General features: G+C 40.5%; 1 protein-coding gene across 1 annotated transcript in view; it reads right to left on the reverse strand.

The window, feature by feature from the left end:
• plxna4 (plexin A4) overlaps positions 1-18,169 on the reverse strand; it is a 241,034-nt gene that overhangs the window by 95,242 nt on the left and 127,623 nt on the right. Inside the window, 1 exon segment of the mRNA XM_040035324.1 lies at positions 8,041-8,169. Coding sequence (XP_039891258.1) covers positions 8,041-8,169 — 129 coding nt within the window.

Below are 18,169 nucleotides of genomic sequence, written 5' to 3' on the forward strand. Positions count from 1 at the left end.
TCCCACAGGCCAAAAATGTGCATGTTAAGTTAATTAGCAATTCTAAATTTACAGTGAGCATGAATGCTTGTCTGTCTCTCTATTAGCCATGCACCAGATTGGCAAACTGTCCAGGGTGTACCCTGCCTCTCGCCTTATGACAGCTTCAACACCCCCACAAGCCCAAATTGGATAAGACGAAAAAAGATGGATGCTATGTTGTCCTATTACTGTACATAGTTACTGCAAGAACCAAGACATGTTGGTCAGTAAACACAAAAAAAGTACTTGCACAGAGTCTAAATCTGCACAGAATGCGTCATTGGGCCCTTGGATAAAATAAGGCCTCTATCATGAAGAAGGAGTGCACTGTTTGGACTATTTCCAGTAGCCAAGACGCTCGGAGATGATGGTGACTCACTTGAATGACAATTTTATAAAAAAATCGAATTTCTGTCTTCTTTTATTTAGTGATGTCTTTGCAGAAATTAGTTGAACAAGACTGTGAAAACAGACTGAGAAACATACTGCAACAGGGAAAAAGTTAACAAGTGAGACAACGGGAGAAAGAAGAACGGGGTAACATTAAAAATGGGACTTTGTATCAGGGAAGAGTTCGCTCCAACCTTGTCTGCCCCACTTTATTGACATTTTTCAGGAGCTTGTCAGGCAGCAGTGATCGCGACATATCAGCTCTCTTCACTTGCCTTGTTAGACCACAATGTGCCTGTAGCTAAACTGGGACACAACATAATATGCACATCTAAACACCCTCTTAACTTCCATCTGCACACTAGAGAGGTGAGAGAAGCCAAACTCCAAGAGATGTGGTAGAAAGTTTCCTGCTGACAAAAATTAAAGGACGCTTGTACTAAACGTCTTGGATGAGATGCAAAGGCGTAATACTTCTACAAATTGGCTTGTCGGATTTCCCTTGGGGGGGTGGGGGTAAAAAAAAAAAATCCATTTGACTTTGAACGATCTCACCCACTATGGTACACATTTTCAATAATTCACACTTACAGATCTACATTTGCTACGGTGAACATAAATAATTTAGCACAATGAGCGTGGAAGTCACAGCACTTTCCAGCAACAGTTTATATGCTGAATGAGAAGCTTTAGTATAGGTGGGGAAAAGAAATACCCAAGCACGAGGGCAATTTAGGAACATGGCAGAAAACAATCTAACCACTGGCTCACAGCTCAGTGGCTGGCAGGATAAGTTAATGCATTTGCTGTGTTTGCTGTAGGGTAATGGTATAGCTATGGGAACACTAAAAGATGAATTGAAAGAAAAAGACACAGCAAACAACCTCTGGAACAGCTCTCGAATGCCCTCAAACACATGTCAAGGCTCGGCACAGTCAGCTGCTGACTAATGTGCTTTGCCATTAAAATCATATTAATAGAAATTACATTCTCCTGATTGGATCCAAGTTGTTTTTACTCCAACTGACATAAAACCCTACTTAGAGCAGTGGTTCTCAGCATTTTTTCTGGCATGAACCACTTCAAAAGCTGAAAAAGATTCCCGCACCACACGCCACAATTTTTCAGTCATTAAAAAAAGATCAGAGTTAGCTTCAGCTTTGCCTTCTTTATTTTCCTATTCAAAACACATTCGTTTGATTTAATTTAATTTTTCCCTAGTCAAACAAAGATCAGAGTTTCAGGGCCACAGACTTAGCCGTAGTGTTTGTGGACATGTACCATATTCTTATTATAATTCAAAGTTATGATTCTGTGCATTTCACCAAAGCCATTAATGGAAAGCTTGCAAGATTAATGCAAAGAGATCCCTCTCTTTGATTGGATGACCTTTATTTATTACATATGGAAAAGAAAGTATGTATGCATTAAAATAAGCTTTTTTATATCAGAACTAGTCACAATTCATCACTTCAGAGGGGCAACGAATATATTTATAGCTTTTACTAAAAATGTTGCTGTGTGGTGTGCACTTCAACTCCCTTTCACTAATGGTGAAATGATCCGGGACATCCAGTGACACCTCCTCATTCATTCTACCCAGGTGTAGTTGACAGATGAACCAGTGTTAACAGAATAGCAACATAATAACGGACTACGCTACCAGCTTATATTAACAGTGGGGTTGACCTGCCCTTGTCACTCAAACTGCAACCTTAGCATCCATAATGACACCCAGTTCTATAATCTAACTGTCCCCTTTATACCAGAACACCTATTTAGCCCACTAATAGGATGACTTGTGCATGCGCGTGTGCACATGTGTGTGTATGTGAGTGAAAAGAAGATCCAATTAAAGGACAGCCAATCACCGAATTAATGAGGGGAAGGCAGGGATGACAGATTACTTTACTAGTATGGAATTGGGGGGGAATGGGGGCGGTGGGAGATTGGGGGATGGTGCTTGGTTTAAATGACAATGGGGAGTCAGGTACAGTTAGAAATGGGATACAGATGGAACGGAAGGGGGGATCAAGAGAAAACACAAAAGACTGAGATCTCATGTACTTTCATTTGAGAAAATATCAGGGGCAACAAGAGGCAAATTCTGTAACCCTGAAATAAAACCAGACTAACAAACATCACACAGTCACAAGATGGAGCAAAGAGGCAGGAAAAGGCAGCAAAATGAATAAATAAAACACGCAAGGACACGAAAGAAATACAATGTCGACATCATTTTGAGAACACACAATACAGCGTGAGAATGTGTGTTTGTCTAAGTGTTTGGCCAGCTTCCTTCTCTAATGAGTGTATAATTTGACACAGACAAGCAGGGTATAGTGTGACTCTCAGCACGATAGTCAAACCCTGAAGGCTGATTTATACTTCTCTGCCAAAATGTTCCAGTAGTTCTGCCCCATTGTAACTTATTTATAATTGATTACAGTTAATTGCCAACTGATTTAGGCAAGACAAAAAGACTATAAATACAGCGTGACACACTTAAAAAGTAATCATTACTTTAAATGCACTTTTAAATTAAACTGTAATTCTGCACAGAGACTTTATAGCTACTGTTAATTTTCTGCTCTCATCCTTGGCTGGGTTTTTCTTTTTCTTTGCAATGAGAGTGACAATATTCACCTTTACACTGAAGATGGCTCTGCTAGTTAAATAGCAGATACCAATACACACGTTCTGTCAAGGATAAAGAAAAAAAACCACTGGGCTGCAGAATCATTATAAGGCCCAACTCATGTTTGCTTTCTTTCATTCCCGGTGTGATTTCAGAGTGATGATTGCTGGGGGAACAAAGAGTGGATCTCTCTAGCATTAATAGACAGACAAAGCTTCCAGAGCCTTTTCCCATCTTTGTATAAGTTGTCTTCATTGTAAATTGTGTGAAAGAGAAATATGAGCAACAAAGTAGTTCAGCTTTATTCAGGTCACCTTTACTTCCAGCAGAATCTCAAACCTCAAAGCCTCTGCTTGAATCCATTTCTACTGTATCTTCTTCTAGGAAAGGTTTCGTCCCTCATAATGATACTCTTAATGTTACGATTATGTGACTCGTGTGTTATGTTATCTCCTTTACAGTGATGACATCTCAACCAAACCGAGCAACTATATAAGATATGCTAGATAATCCTCTCCACTTCCAACAACCCATATGAGGGAAAGGTTTAAACATTGGGGTTTGATCCTGCCAGTTCTGGAGACTCAATCCCAAAACAGAGCAACCAATTATTGCAGCATATCATGCCCAAATACCATACTAACACACTTTGTGTTTTTTTTTTAACCTCCTAGGACCTGGCGTCCACATATGTGGACATCACATTTTGGGTTATTTAGACCAAAATACTCAATTTTGCTCTACAAGGGCCTGATATCCACTTACGAGGACATTATACTGCTGCTGTTCGATTGAAATTTTATACAAATATCCTCATATGTGGATCTCATTTTTCTTAGAAACAAAAATCAGGTAAAAAAAAAAAAATCTGGTAATTCTTTGTCTTTACATTCATCAGGTCTCAATCAGCCCAAATAGTGAAGAGAAATTAAAATTGCATGCCATGAAAGAGTTCGGGTCTTAGGAGGTTAAATATTTAATCTATTGCTTACTTTCACATAGAAAAAAATTACTGAACATATATAAGCAAATAAAAAAATGAAATGTGTGCCAAATGTAGTACAATAAGAGTCATTCTTATTAACTTCTTCTTTACTTTTGACAAAAGAAGTGAGCTTTAAATTAATTTTTAATGCTCTTTCTCTGCGTCTTCTCCTCCAGTATAAGTATTTGACCTTCACTGTTCGGTGCCGAGTTCACACAGCAGCCAGAATCCAGAGGCATCCCCCCTCTTGGTCGGGCATCGCCAATAAGAAGGGGAGTAATTCAAGGCTATGCACAGTATGGGTCCAGCTATATCGACCAGCTTTGTTCTGGCCTCCTGTTGTGGGCACCCTTGGTCTTCTCCTTCTATCCCTTTTTGTATTTCTCCTTCTTTTCAAATATCATACTCTCCGTCTTTGAGTTTCTGTGTCCCAGGCCCCAGAAACAGCAGGTGGCCTGTTGCTATCGACCAACTCGAGCTGTTTTAATAGCGTTTGACACTCCTGGGAATTGGCAAATGTGTATGTGTACGCTGGATGTTATTTTAAACTGCCCCAGTGATCCAGCAAATAGCGTGGTAGCCAGCACTCCGGTGTGCTAGGGTGACCACAACATGCCCTTTGAACTTGGCACTAACTGTTAAGGCTGACAGCCAAGAAATTTAAGGCAATCTGCGAATAAAAATCAGGCGCCAATTCTTTTACGTTGAAGCAGCAGATTTGCATTAAGGCCAAAAGCAAAGTAATGTCATGTATGTTAATGGCAAATCTTATGTGGGTAATTTATTTGTTGATTAAATGTGTAATAAATAAAAACAAACATGTATTATGTCAGATTATATCTTTGTTTGAATTTGTAGACTATTTATGAAAAGCTGTTTTGGCCTGAAGCAATGGCGTGACAGGAAACAGTTCAACTAGACATTGCAGGAAAATCTTCAAGAACTAACTTGCTGAGAAAAAAAAAGACATGCTGTGCAAAACTATAATTTCAAAATACTGTTGCGACATGTTCTCGACATTTCACATGCAAGAATTTAGGCTCATCTCCTTCAGTAATTGAAGGCACTTGGAAACAGAGCTCTGATTCACAGAAAAATCAGGACAGTGATGGTAAAGTTGCATATTTTAGCTGTCTAATCGACATTGAGAATTACAAATAGCTAGTTTATACTACTTACTTAGGAAACACTGAGGTATTACATTGAAATAGAACATCAATAATGGACTTAAAATAGCGCTAACATATGAAGGTGTTGCTCAAACATAAAGCAAATAAATGAAACAAAGTTACTCTTAGTTGTATTTCTCATCCTTTTCTATAAACACTTCAGGACTAAAGAAGAATGTTTGTTTGTGCACTGGATTTATCTGTGTATTTATCTGCATATTCCATGTGGGGTGTTCATTAACTGCTTTCTCTATTTGTATGTATGGTAATTCCCAAATGTTCCTCCCAAACAGTTAGTGTAGGTTAGCGCCGCAACTGGGCTAATAGACTAATTATTACCAAGGCCTTATGCAGACACACACACGCAAACACAGACATAAAGCACACACGCACAACGACTACAGGACAAAAAATACTCCACTCCATGCTTCTTTTTTTCAATATAAGCTAAATGGCATGCAAATTAAAAAAATACTAAATTTGTAACACGATGTTGTGCAATAAAAGCGAGACATAAAGAAATCTAACGAGGGTTAGTGAGGGTAAAAAAAATGGAAGTCAAATATTCTTAATAATTCATTTGTTAATCTGTAGTATTTTTTTATAAAGCCAATTACATGGACTACAATCTAAGAGAAAGGGAAATAAAACACAAATTCTCACACTGCTGGTTAACAGATTTGCACAAAAGAGTAGTAATTGGATGCCGTGACAAATAACATCCTAAATGTCCTTATTTTGCTCACTTGTGTTCCTTTGCTTTCCCGCTCGCTCTACAGATGGGCTGACGAGGAGAGGCAATGAGAGCACCATCTGAAAGGGCACCTTCAACTCACTGATATTTTAAAAGGTTATCACGATAATCTGGCCACTTAAAATGTGCACACATTTACACACGCATACTCACACACACACACACATACACACAAACAAATTGCAATGCACTACATTAGTAAATAGTGACACTTCCACGGTGCCAGAGAGGTCTATAATCCTCTGGAAGCTACAAACAATGTGCAGGGGTAACAACTGATGCCAACAAAACAGCAGTGGCCTTCTGTGATTGTGGGTGGCAGGAGATAAAGCGGCGAGAGAGAGAGCGTGAGAGAGGGAATGATATGCACATTATCTGTACTTCAGAGCTCCTGCAAAATTATTTCTAACAGTCGCATTAATAATGAACAGCAAACAGAGACAGCGATTCACTGGTGGCTTGATTTGGCCTTTATGATTTAATTGCTAACAGTGCCTCGTGGAAAGTGTTGCAGCGGTTAAATGTAACTAAATAAATGCTGCAATTAGATGCAGTTCTGAGGTGCTGATGCGCTACATCGGCGAAAGCACTGAGTCACCTGCAGATTGCCCTTACAGGAGCTGCTTGGCCATGGAAACCCATGATGTGAAGCTCCCAGCTCATAACTTTTGTGGTGATGTTAACACCAGATGAGGTGTGGAACTCTGCGCCTCAGCACTCTGTAATCCTGCTCCCATAACGTTATGTCATCTGTCAATTCGAATTGCTGTGGGTCCAAAAATATATCCACTTTCCAAAAAACTGACTTGTTACAATTGTGGGATCCTATTACAGTAGCACAAATTCTCCCCAAATGACCCATTCTTCATGATTTTAAAGGCAGAATGCATTGCTGGGTGCGTGATTTTATTCACCTGTGGCAATGGGAGTAAAATTAAAGACTAAGAGGTGTGGCCCATTACGTTTATTGTTGGTGCATTGTTAGGCCAAAGTTAAAAAAAAAAAAGTATGATCTTGTTGAGATATATAAGGAGCTTTTTACTATTCTATCTAATATGTCTCTTCTGCATTGTCCTGTTTCTTTCCTCTCATCCGAACTGTTGGGGTGAGAGCCCTGAGCCTGGTTCTTCCAGAAGTTTCTTCATTTTAGAAGGGAGTTTTTCCATCCCACTGTCACCAAGTGTTTGCTCATTGTGGGTCAACTGATTGTTGGCAATTTTAATTTATTATTGTAGGGTCTTTACATTTAAATATGAATCATTGAGCCTTGAGGTGGCTGTTGTTCTTTATTGATTTAGCACTATATAATTAAAATTGAATTTGAACTGAATTGAATCTATGTGTAAGTATCCATCAGTATGTCAACAGATTTTTCAGTTATTTTAATGCTGTATTGATAATTAAGCTACTATTGGTAGCTTCAGTTAAGCAAAGTGTGTGCTTATTTCTTTGACTGTAAATGAGTGCTACAGGCTTTTGAATTTGCCGTTTTATGATTGTGACCTTGCTTTGGTCATCATGCTTTGTACATGTAAATTACGATACAAGTCCATGCCTGTGTTTTGTGGTGAATATAAAGAGAACGTGAACATCTAACATAGTCAGCCAGTCAGGGAGGTGTCCATTTGCGTGACTTTTCGTGGTGCTATTTTGGCAAGGTTTTGCCTCTGATAGGTGTTCGCCGACTCTGTGTCTGTGTCCATTACATAGAGTGCTGCTATTTCACTCCACATTCCATGTCATCAAAGGTACCAAGAGAGATGTGTGAATCTGCCTGCTCAGACATACACACACCAGCACACACCAAAGTGGACTAAGACCACTCTTCTCTCTCGCCATAATTCAACACATTTATTCACTCCAGCTCTACCCTCACAGCCTGTTTCTATAAAAAGACATGGTCACAACATCCAATGGTCCATCTAATCCTCTTCCCTCCTCTAGTCAGGCTGTAATGAAATCCTCTATTGCCATACCAAAGGTTATTCTACCCTGTGACATAAGAAAATGATAAATGCCAGTGGTTATGATACTGAGTCAGCAGGGAGGAGTTTTGATGTATGTGTTTGTTTGTGTGTCTGACCTGGGTCTCAGACATGACATAGAGGTAGTGATGGTCAGAAGAGAAGGCCATGTCTCTGAGGATGGGCCCATTCTCCACAGCCTGCACAGTCTCATACTGAAGGGCACGGGAGGAGCCATCAACACGAATCTAAAAACGAGAAGAGAAGCACATTAAAAGATTAACATACTGCATTTATTATACATTTTCAATCTCTCTTTCACAACCATTGCGCTCATGGGTACTGCAATCATGACATTAAAACTTCACATGAATCAACTGCTAAGTCCAATTACATAAATGTGTAACTGAGTAAATGGCTAAAGACATAACATCGAAATAAAGAACAGCTGAGGTGCAAATAAGAAACACAGGAGAGAAAACGGTTGCCTTCCAGGAAGGACTTGGCAGTGGAACAAAGGTGGTATCTAGGACAACAAAGCGTGCAAATACAAATGAAGGAATCGTTTAAAAGGTAATTTTGGATGTTTTTATTAGCTAAACTGCCCAGGATATACTGACTTGGGATTTTTGCCTTGCATCAAGGCTGTCGGTGCTGTAGCTGAGAAGGACATCTTTCTCTATCACAGTTTAAGCCATTCAAAAGCGATTATGGTAATAAGGCATCTGGGCAAGAGGTGTGGTCTATGGGCCCCTAGGTGAGTTTACTCAGCAGAAAGTGCATGGAATTGAGCCCACGCACACTTGCTGATGTGGTGGAAGTGGTCTGGGTTGTGCCAGAACATCTGCTTAAATTGTTTCTCTCTCTCTCTTACACACACACACACACACACACACACACACACACACACACAATCAATCTGATTGTGTGTGCTGCAAATGATCCTTTCCAAATCTTGTCCTCTGGCTCCATTTTTCCAGTAACACAAAGTCCTGGCTCTACCTAACTAAGCAACTTTCAGCACCCAATAGAATAGACAAACACACACAGACACACACACACACACACAGCCCTTTCTGGGTTTTTTCGACAGGTGTGAACTAAGTCTTGTTAAAGTTGTGATGACTCTTGGTAGTTCTTTGTGCTCTTCAGCACTTAAGGGTTCACAGGTAACAGGCATAAACAGGCGATGATTGGATAGGAAGCAGATGGTCGACTAGACAGATGAGTCACTTTTTGATTAATTATAATAACCCTAGGACATCATACTCTGTGTTCTGTCTGAATATCATAACCTGATACACCTCAAGTTAAAGTCTCTTTCAGGTCAAGTAGCCTGACTGAACCGTTCAATAAAAGGTGGTTATCTTTGTTAAAGGCTGGATAAAAAGGACTAGTGGGCATTTACGTTTTTTAAACTTCATCTTAAGATGATTTTTTAGGAAATTACTCTAATTTTTTCTCTCTCTCATGCCTTTGAATTCCCATCACTAAACTTTTAAGGTAATGTTAAGAAACTCAATCAGGATGTTCTTTATAGTAAGTGACAATGTTAGTTGGTTCTACTTTTCCTTTACTCTCTACATAACAAAAACCAAAGAATCTGCAGCTCTTTATAGTTCAAAGCAACTTTCTTTTGTCTTTGCTTTGACAGTCAACTATTGTAGAGCAAAGAAAGAAACCTACTATAAGTATACTGGCTGCAGCTTAAGTGCTGCCCTATCCTGCTGTTTCTACTGATATCCCATTTCACAACATCGCATTTCTTTAAACAGACACCTTGTTTAACCCCGACTTCACCCCACTCTCCCTCCTTTTTTGTTTCTCATTCATTCTCCTTCCTCTCTCTTTTTTTTCAGCCTCCTGCTTGGCTCGTGTAGTGACCTCGATCTCAAAGAACCTTGAGTTCTTTTTTTCCACTGGGAGCCATTGTATGCAGGGTCAGTTGCAAAGAAAGGAACAGAAGGCAAATAGGAGAGAAAGAAAGGAGAGAAGGAGGCAAGAAGAAAGAAACTTTCTTGTAAGCCAGAGCTCAATTCAGCAGGTGGGGTTATCTAATCTGCCCAATTGGGGATGTTAATTTTAGGTGCTAAGCATATACGCACAGCATTCATCATTTGTGCATGTGCATGCATGGAAACATGTATCAGTTTACCTCAACAGCATGTGATAAAGGTCTCAAGTCATTTGCTGTGTAGAGTTAAAGGGCTGACAGTCTATAGCGGTCACTGGATGTAGAGTTTTATTGTGTTGGGAGAGATCCACAGTCACCAAGGAGCGAAGAGGCTTCAAGGGGAAGTTCCTGTATATTATCCCTCAATCTGACCACCAACAAAACAAACGAGCCACCAGGGAGCATGGAGCACGTCTGCAAGAATGCAACGCTAGCTGGTTTAGTCACACTGGGACCAGAGGGGAACGCACAAGGGAGAAAGACTGATTTAAATCAAGGACCAGTGGTCTTGTTTGTACAATAATTGGCACATACAGAGGGGTTTGTAGCTTTTAAAACAGAGTTGTCTTCATCTTCTTTTATATCAATCTCTGCTCTTAGAAGAATTAATATAAAATATCCACTTAGTGCATGAAAAGTCCTTTATAATTAGACAAAAAAAGACTCAACAAACAAAACAGCATACTACTATACCACTTTTATTTTCTTGATGAAATGCTAAAATTAATGACATGGTTTGTTATGAACCTACTAATCCTACATTCATTATCAGAGACAGTAATTATGAATATATCTTAAAGTATTTTTTTTTCATCAGCCTCAAATCATTAAGGCAGCCACACTGGTGCTAGCCAATATTATCAGATTCCTTTTCAACAGTAATAAAGTGGATTAGCTGCTCTATGCTAAATGGATTACAATGCTAATCTCTGCTATCACATTAGCACTACACAATAGACATTCACTGCCAGACAGACTTCATTTTGCCTCAGAGTAGTGGGAAGGTGAGGGATGCACTAGGCCCACATATAGATGAACATGAACATGCAAGTGATTGTGTGTGTAGAAACATTAGCAGTTCACTGTCTCTCCCTTTCACACTCCTATACGCACACATACAGGCTTCCTGGCTGGAGATGCTTGTAGGAGATACTCTGGGAAGAGCCGGGAAATTTACTGGCACTTTTGACTCAGGGCGCACACACAGAGCATACAATATTTTTTTTATAGTCCCGACTGTGCCAGGAGGACCATGCAACTGATTCACACCATCACAGTTCACATATAGGAAAATCCTCCACAGAGTGACTACTTTGTCCAGATATAGCATCCACCTAGTGGCTGTGACAGACAACTACAACAGCTGCTATTATGAGCAGTCGGCTCTGCAGTGACAATGTTGTAAAGACACAAATAGGATCTTGTCTCAGTGATCATACCGTCTCAAGAATACATTTAGTGCATATAAAATATTTTTATATAGGCCTTTAAAGCTATTGGGCCCGACTATTACAGTCTTATTTGCAATCCACCAAAAAAGCACAAGCAGAATGTGAGTGCAGTGCTGATCAAAAAGAATGCATCTAACGGCTATAGATAATTTAATAAAACAGTCAGAGTGCAGAGAAAAACAAGCGGAACATCATATGCAGATGGTACTTCCTGCCTTGACTGTGTCCATGAAAAATCATATGCCTAAAGTCACCATTTCCCTCTCTCCATGGGGCTAACAGCTAGCAGAAGGTGTGATACAGACGGGGAAGCCGTTCCGGTGTGAAAACCACAGGATTACCCTTGCTCAGTTTGCTCATATTGGCACTCTATGCTACAAAAGCACATGGAAGGTATGGTATTTCCTCTAACTGCATGCTTGCGGGCTGGTAAAAGCATAATGCTAAGAATAATTCACGTGATGTTCAAAAATAAACCCTGTGTGTTAAGTGTAGGGTTATTTTGTATAACAAAAAAAGGGAAAAGCTGTAGGAATGTATCAGAGGACAGTAAAGAAAAAATACACAAAATAAGATTATTGCAATATGAGGGACACAGACTGCTTGTAGTGTCATGGCTGAATCAACAGACACCTTCCATATCCGCAGTCAATAATGCTGTTGCCCCTCTGGAACCCTCTTCCACTAAAAATTGCCCTTTGAAATTAAGTACCTCTGGTTACATATCTTAGAACATCTATTGATTTGGGATAATCTCTGTGAACTTGGGCTGCGATCGTGTAGAAACCACTTTACATCAAACGGTGAGAAGGCTGGTCCGCATGTTAAGACTAGACTAGTTAATCATCAAGAGAAATAAAAATACTGCTGTGATTAAATGGAGGCGCTACGGGCACGACCACATTATCTAGATAACAACACATTATCTAGAGCAAACTGAAGGTAGCACATCATTAGCTTTCCCTGCTTGGAGGGTCACAGTTGGAAGCTGGAGCATATCCCAGTTGACACTGAGCGAGAGGCGGGGAACACACTTGTTGCCAATCAATCACAGGGCTAACACAGAGACACAGTCAACAATTAGCGCTCACACCCACACCTGCAGTGTATGACCAATTTGCACTAGCCAGTTAACACGACATATGCTTACTGGCCACTTTATTGGGTACTGAGTTGTATCCCCTTGTGCCTCCAGAACTGCTTAAAATCTTTATGGTATAGATTTAACAAGGTGCTGAAACATTCCTCTGAGATTATGATCCAAATTGGCATTAAAGCATTACACGGTTGCTGCAGTTCTGTCATTTGCACTTATGTGATATGAATCCCACTCCATCACATCCCAAAGGGGCTCTATTGGGAAAAGATCTGAAGACTGCAGAGGCCTTTTAATTACAGTGAACTCATTTTCATGTTCAAGAAATCACTTTGAGTTGATTTGAGCTTTGTGACATGATGTGTTAAAACTGGGGTCATAAAGGGATGGACATGGTCGGCAACAATACTCAGGTAGGCTGTGATGTTTAAACGATGCTCAATCATCACTGATAATAAGGGCTCCAAAGTGTGTCAGAAAAATACCACCCACACCAGTACTCCACCAACAGCAGCCTGAATTACTGACACAAAGCAGATTGAATCCACGTATTCATCTTGTTTATCCCAAACCTTGATGCTACCATCCAAGATGGCAGAAGTGGTTATGCAGTCCACTTCCATGTGCCTCGAAGTTCAGTGTCTTGTGGATTTGGAAAAGCTCTTCTGCATACCTCGATGAAAAGTTGAATGTTTTGCACTAAACAAAGTGAGTGTACATGGACTTTGGGAGGAAACTCTATTAAAATTGAGCTTCTGAAACAAACAAAAAACTTCAGGAGGGAAACTTTTTGAATATGAGTAAGGAGAGTGAGCGAGATTGCAAAACTTGTGTCCTTTCCTACTATGGCATGGATTTTGGGGTGGCAAAAGGAAGGCTTGTCACACAGAGTTGCAGTCTGTTTTGCATGGCACACTAACAGGCCATGGCTGGAACACACACCATGACCAACATGCTGCTAGGGGAAGCCAGAATAAGCTGCTGACTAAAGTATCACTACGGTCTGACACGTGTCATGCAACCACAGTGAGGTGAGTGGGCTGGAGCGGAAAGTCATCCAAAGTCATACAGCATGCTGGCAAAACTAAATTTCCACAATATTTGTGACAGAAATTTCCCTAATCCTGTGAAACATGCATATGGGCAAACTCAGTGGTCTGCCAGCATCTCTGCAGCTGAAAGGGTCATGAACCCTTGTGTTTTGGATATGCTAAAATAATGCTAGTTTTCATTGTTCATGCTTCTTTTTAGTCGATAGACATAAATATATACTTAAAACAGAGGTAGTTAAATAAATTGATTAAGGATGAATATTTAACAAATGTGGCTACAGGAAAGTAGTGGAAAACTCCAAAGATAAAGGGCTTCATTGGACACCAAGGAAGGAAAAGTTACAGATAGCCACATGAAGGAATATCCTTCAAAATAAAACAGGAAGTAACAGAATCTAACTAAATTGAAAATAAGAAAAAAGTCAATAAGAATTCAGATTTATACACCCATTAGTGTCACTTCACTGAAATATGAAGCAATTTAATTTAATTAAGAGACCTTGTACTATTTTCACAAGGTACATTTAAAGATTTACCCTATAAGAGACTTTCTCTGTCACTTTACTTATTCTGTCGGTTTTACAAACTAAGTATTTTCAAAGGTATGACAAAATACAAGCAGCACCATCAAGTTGTCTGCAGGTCATGTATATAGGAGCTTCAGCTTTTTCCAGTTTTAGATATCAGTCATAAACATTCTGGACAGAGCACAATATGGCCAAATGCCAAAAGACACCTCAGCCTGACTTGCCACACTCAGGCTCAGGTTTTCACCCTTGTTTTAAAGCAGACAGCAGAGTGTTAGGTATTCATCCAGGCAACGCAGGACATATATTAAGAGCCTAGAGAGAGACACAGGCAGACAGACAGAGACAAGGGAGAGCAACATTCACGGTGAAAGAGACAGGAAAAAAAGAAGAAGCAATGTATCGTCACTACATAATGGCAATGTGCCTCTCCACGCGTTCTATTCATACCGACAGCAACACAATGGTGGCTGTCTGATTGCCCAAATCTGTCCAGCTCGCTGAAACATATGGCAGACTGAGAGAAAAGAGGACTTTGGGGGGGTGAGCAGAAAGAATAACAGAAGGAAAGGGGGCTAGAGGCAGACTGGCTCCATCTCTCAGTGTCAATCAATGCCAGAAAAAACTCTGCACTTCCACATTCAGTGCCTCGATATTTAGCTTGAGGCGAGATGGACCGGTGCAACACTAGTGGGAGAGTGTAGATAATTTGACATTAATCTCAGGGTATTAACAAGGATGTCGCACCCAAATGTGGGATGCCAGGCTGGTCGTGCAGCATTGTTAGAATACAGAAATCTCATATGATCCGCTAGCTATTGCCAGCAAGAGTTATTAGGGACAATCAAAGACAGACACGTGGTTTTATCCTGAGAAGATGATGTCTGGCCAGGACGCTCTAAATCTGTTCCATTTCAACAAGTATTGTAGGTGACACATAAATTACTAATGCTATGGTTTTTCTTTCTACATCTACATTGTCTTTTGGCAGCGTATTTTATATTTTATGACAAGCTACAATAGAGTCATCTTGTACTTATTCAAATGGTACAACACTGACTCAGTGGTTTACAGCTTTCCTTTATGGAAGTAAAATATTCATTCGGTTTATTAAAGACAGATTTAAAATCTTTTCCCCCCTCTCAACTCAGCGCCTCTGTATTGGAGGATGAGTTGGCAAAAAAAAACAAACCCAAAAAAAACCCCACTGACTGGAACTGAACTCATTCTATGCTTTAATTCACTATTCTCTGTTTTATGTTTGCAATTAGGCATATGTGCTACACAGCAGGATTTTAATTAATGTCTTTCCCCGATGCCTTCTCTGTGAGAGAAGGTGCTTTGTGGGTGCAAATCAAGGAAATGTCATTGTTAGCGGGGAAGCAACTACAAAGATTTGCATGGCCATTGTCAAAAATGTGGAGAAATACGACTTCTACAATGGTGCCCCCATTGAGTTTAAACTTCTTTGGGTTAATTTTCTGTAGATGATTTATTTTGGCTTGGCAGTTTAGGAATAGAAGGCATAGCATAATAAAAAAAACCAAAAAACCCCAAAACAATTGCTGGTCTTTTTTTGATAGCTCCAGCTGTGTTCAGATTAAGCTGGTCACCTGGGTGTACCCTGCCTGTTGCCCCATCATGACCCTGAAGCAGAAGAAGATGAATGGATTAACTACCTTTTAGATTTAACTGACTGACTTGTCCTGCACATAATCCAAATACAGCACAGACCATTTCCTTGCTGGTTAGAAAACTAAAACACAGATGCCGGGCAGGTAGCAGATGACATAGATGTGGCAATATAAAGTAATAAATAGGGGAAGTTAAACACAGAATCAGACATAGCATATGTGCACTTAATGCGACTCCAGTAAATATTTTAACTACCTCCCTCCTGAGATCTGACACTAAATCAGGCCGAGCTGCAGGGGGACCCCTGGCTCGGTGACTGACCGCTGTAGCATTTAAGGTGTGGTACCTGTTAGCCTGCAGGCCCATGTGGCCTACTAATCTAACCTTATCCACCTGCTGAGAGATAGAGAAGGCAAGAAGAGAAGCGGAGGACAAGAATGTTATTGTGGGAGATGATCGTGTTGGAAAGGGGACAAGTGTCCGGAGGCTTCCTAACTTTCCCCCCTGCTCTCCTCTCGTCCCTCAATCGCCTCCGTGGCTTCAAAGGATGAGTGACAGGTTTCCTCACTATCATTGCCTTCAATTTTGAGCTGCCTTAGAGCACTGTGACCAGGCAGGGGGCTCACAGCTCAGCTTTTGTTACTCATTTCCCAGCTCTGCTATTTCTCTGCTCTTTTTCCATCTCTCTCTCTCTGCTGTTCTGTCTCCATCTTTAAGTCATGAGGTTGTCTAAAATACCTGCAGGCTTTTGGCCAGTTCAATCTAGAGAACATTTGTGACCTCTTGACTTCTGATGTCTCACTCAGTTTCTCTCATTTACTTTTTCTCTGCCCATTCTGAAATTTCTGAAAGGTCTCTTCTGTCACAGCTGGGACTCTGTACTTTACATGTTATCTTCCATTCACTGTCTGCAATTGCCTTACATGTCTTTAGATTAAAGATCATTCACACATGTAGATGTCTTGAAGACTTTTTTTTTTTTTTGCTTCATTACTCAATACAAAGTCTCTTGGAATATGGTTAGTGTTCATTGTTGCTGAAGTCTGTGTGGAAGTGGGCAGGAGGGATCCAGTGGGCAATACTTTGCTCTTTCTCTGCAGTTGGCCTCAGCTGCTCCATCTCATATGCTTATGTCGAGCTTTATGTCTTTGTCGACTACTGTTTTACTTCTGGCAATTTCCCTTGCATTATGGATCACCCAGTCTGTCTTATTTGGAGTCATATCAGGAAATTAGATGTGAAAGGTGGACCTGACCTACCTCATTAGTGCAAACAAATTACTAGCCAAGGAAAGCCCATATGCATATTTGTCATTCAAAGCTATTATTTCGCCTAAAGTTCTATGTTACTTCATTTAGTCTGCAGTGATAAGAGCTGCTGTTCCTGAAACCTATGCTGCAGCGACTGGCAAAGGCAACAGCATAATATGAGGGCATATCACCACCCGTGTCTCTATTAGCGGTGGAACCTGGTGGCAGTGCCACTGAGTAGAGTGAACCCCATTATATTTTGAGACCAGAGGCCATAGTGTGAGAGCTAAAAGGCTTTGGGACCCATTAATGAAGTCAACATGCCCCCTGGAGAAGTGAGGGCACCATATCAGCCTATTGTATCAAACCAAGCCTTTCAGCTGACACAGCATTGCAGAAAACCAGAGCTACAGATGCAGCTCATCGGGATGGATGTAGCTCACAGTCGATTGAAGAGTGTACTGTATACCAAGACAAGTATTATACTCTGAGGGCTATGGTTTATGTGTGACATAAACGGAAATGCTGTATATGGGCATTTGTCCGCACTCTGAGAATTGCAGGGCCCAGGACACTGGACATGTGACAAAGCAAAAGATGGTTAGCTTGATGTTAGAGAAGCAAAGGAAACATGAAAAAGCAGCAAATGCTCAAAAGGAAAACAATGGGAATAAACATCTACCTGTTTCCTGTTTTCTCTCTTTCCATTTCCCTTAATACACTGGATCTATTTTTATTGTTATCATCCTATTTAATATATTTCTAATAAAGCTTATAGTTAGGGCTGGATCAGGTGAGCCTGGACCATTATAACTGTCTTTATACACCGTTGCTGTATTTAAACATTAGCACTCTGTCCCTCTCCTATAACTTGCTTCTTGTCCTGTCCTCTTTCTGCTGTCTTCTCTTTACCCTCAGCTCCAACTGGTCTTGGCAGGTGGCTGCCCCCCCGAACCTGGTTCTGCCAGAGTTTTCTTCCTGTTAAAAGGTAGATTTTCCTTCCCGCTGTTGCCAAGTACTTGCTCATAGGGGATCGTGCGATTGTTTGCACTGACTGTACAATATAGCACTGCATGTTGAATAAGCCAGCACAGATCTGAATTATTCCATCTCCAAAGGGGAAGAGAAACATGTGGCATCTGATCCGATACAGGTAGGGCACTAACTCAGCAGGTGCCTATGATGGTCTCTGAAACCCAGCCATGCATCAACAAAGGCAGGGAAGATCAAGACTGCTGGGAATTTTTTCAAAAAAAAAAAAAAAAAAAAAATCACACAACTCT

Source organism: Simochromis diagramma, unplaced genomic scaffold, assembly GCF_900408965.1.
Source record: "Simochromis diagramma unplaced genomic scaffold, fSimDia1.1 OVJJ01000816.1, whole genome shotgun sequence".
NCBI classification, from domain to species: domain Eukaryota; kingdom Metazoa; phylum Chordata; class Actinopteri; order Cichliformes; family Cichlidae; genus Simochromis; species Simochromis diagramma.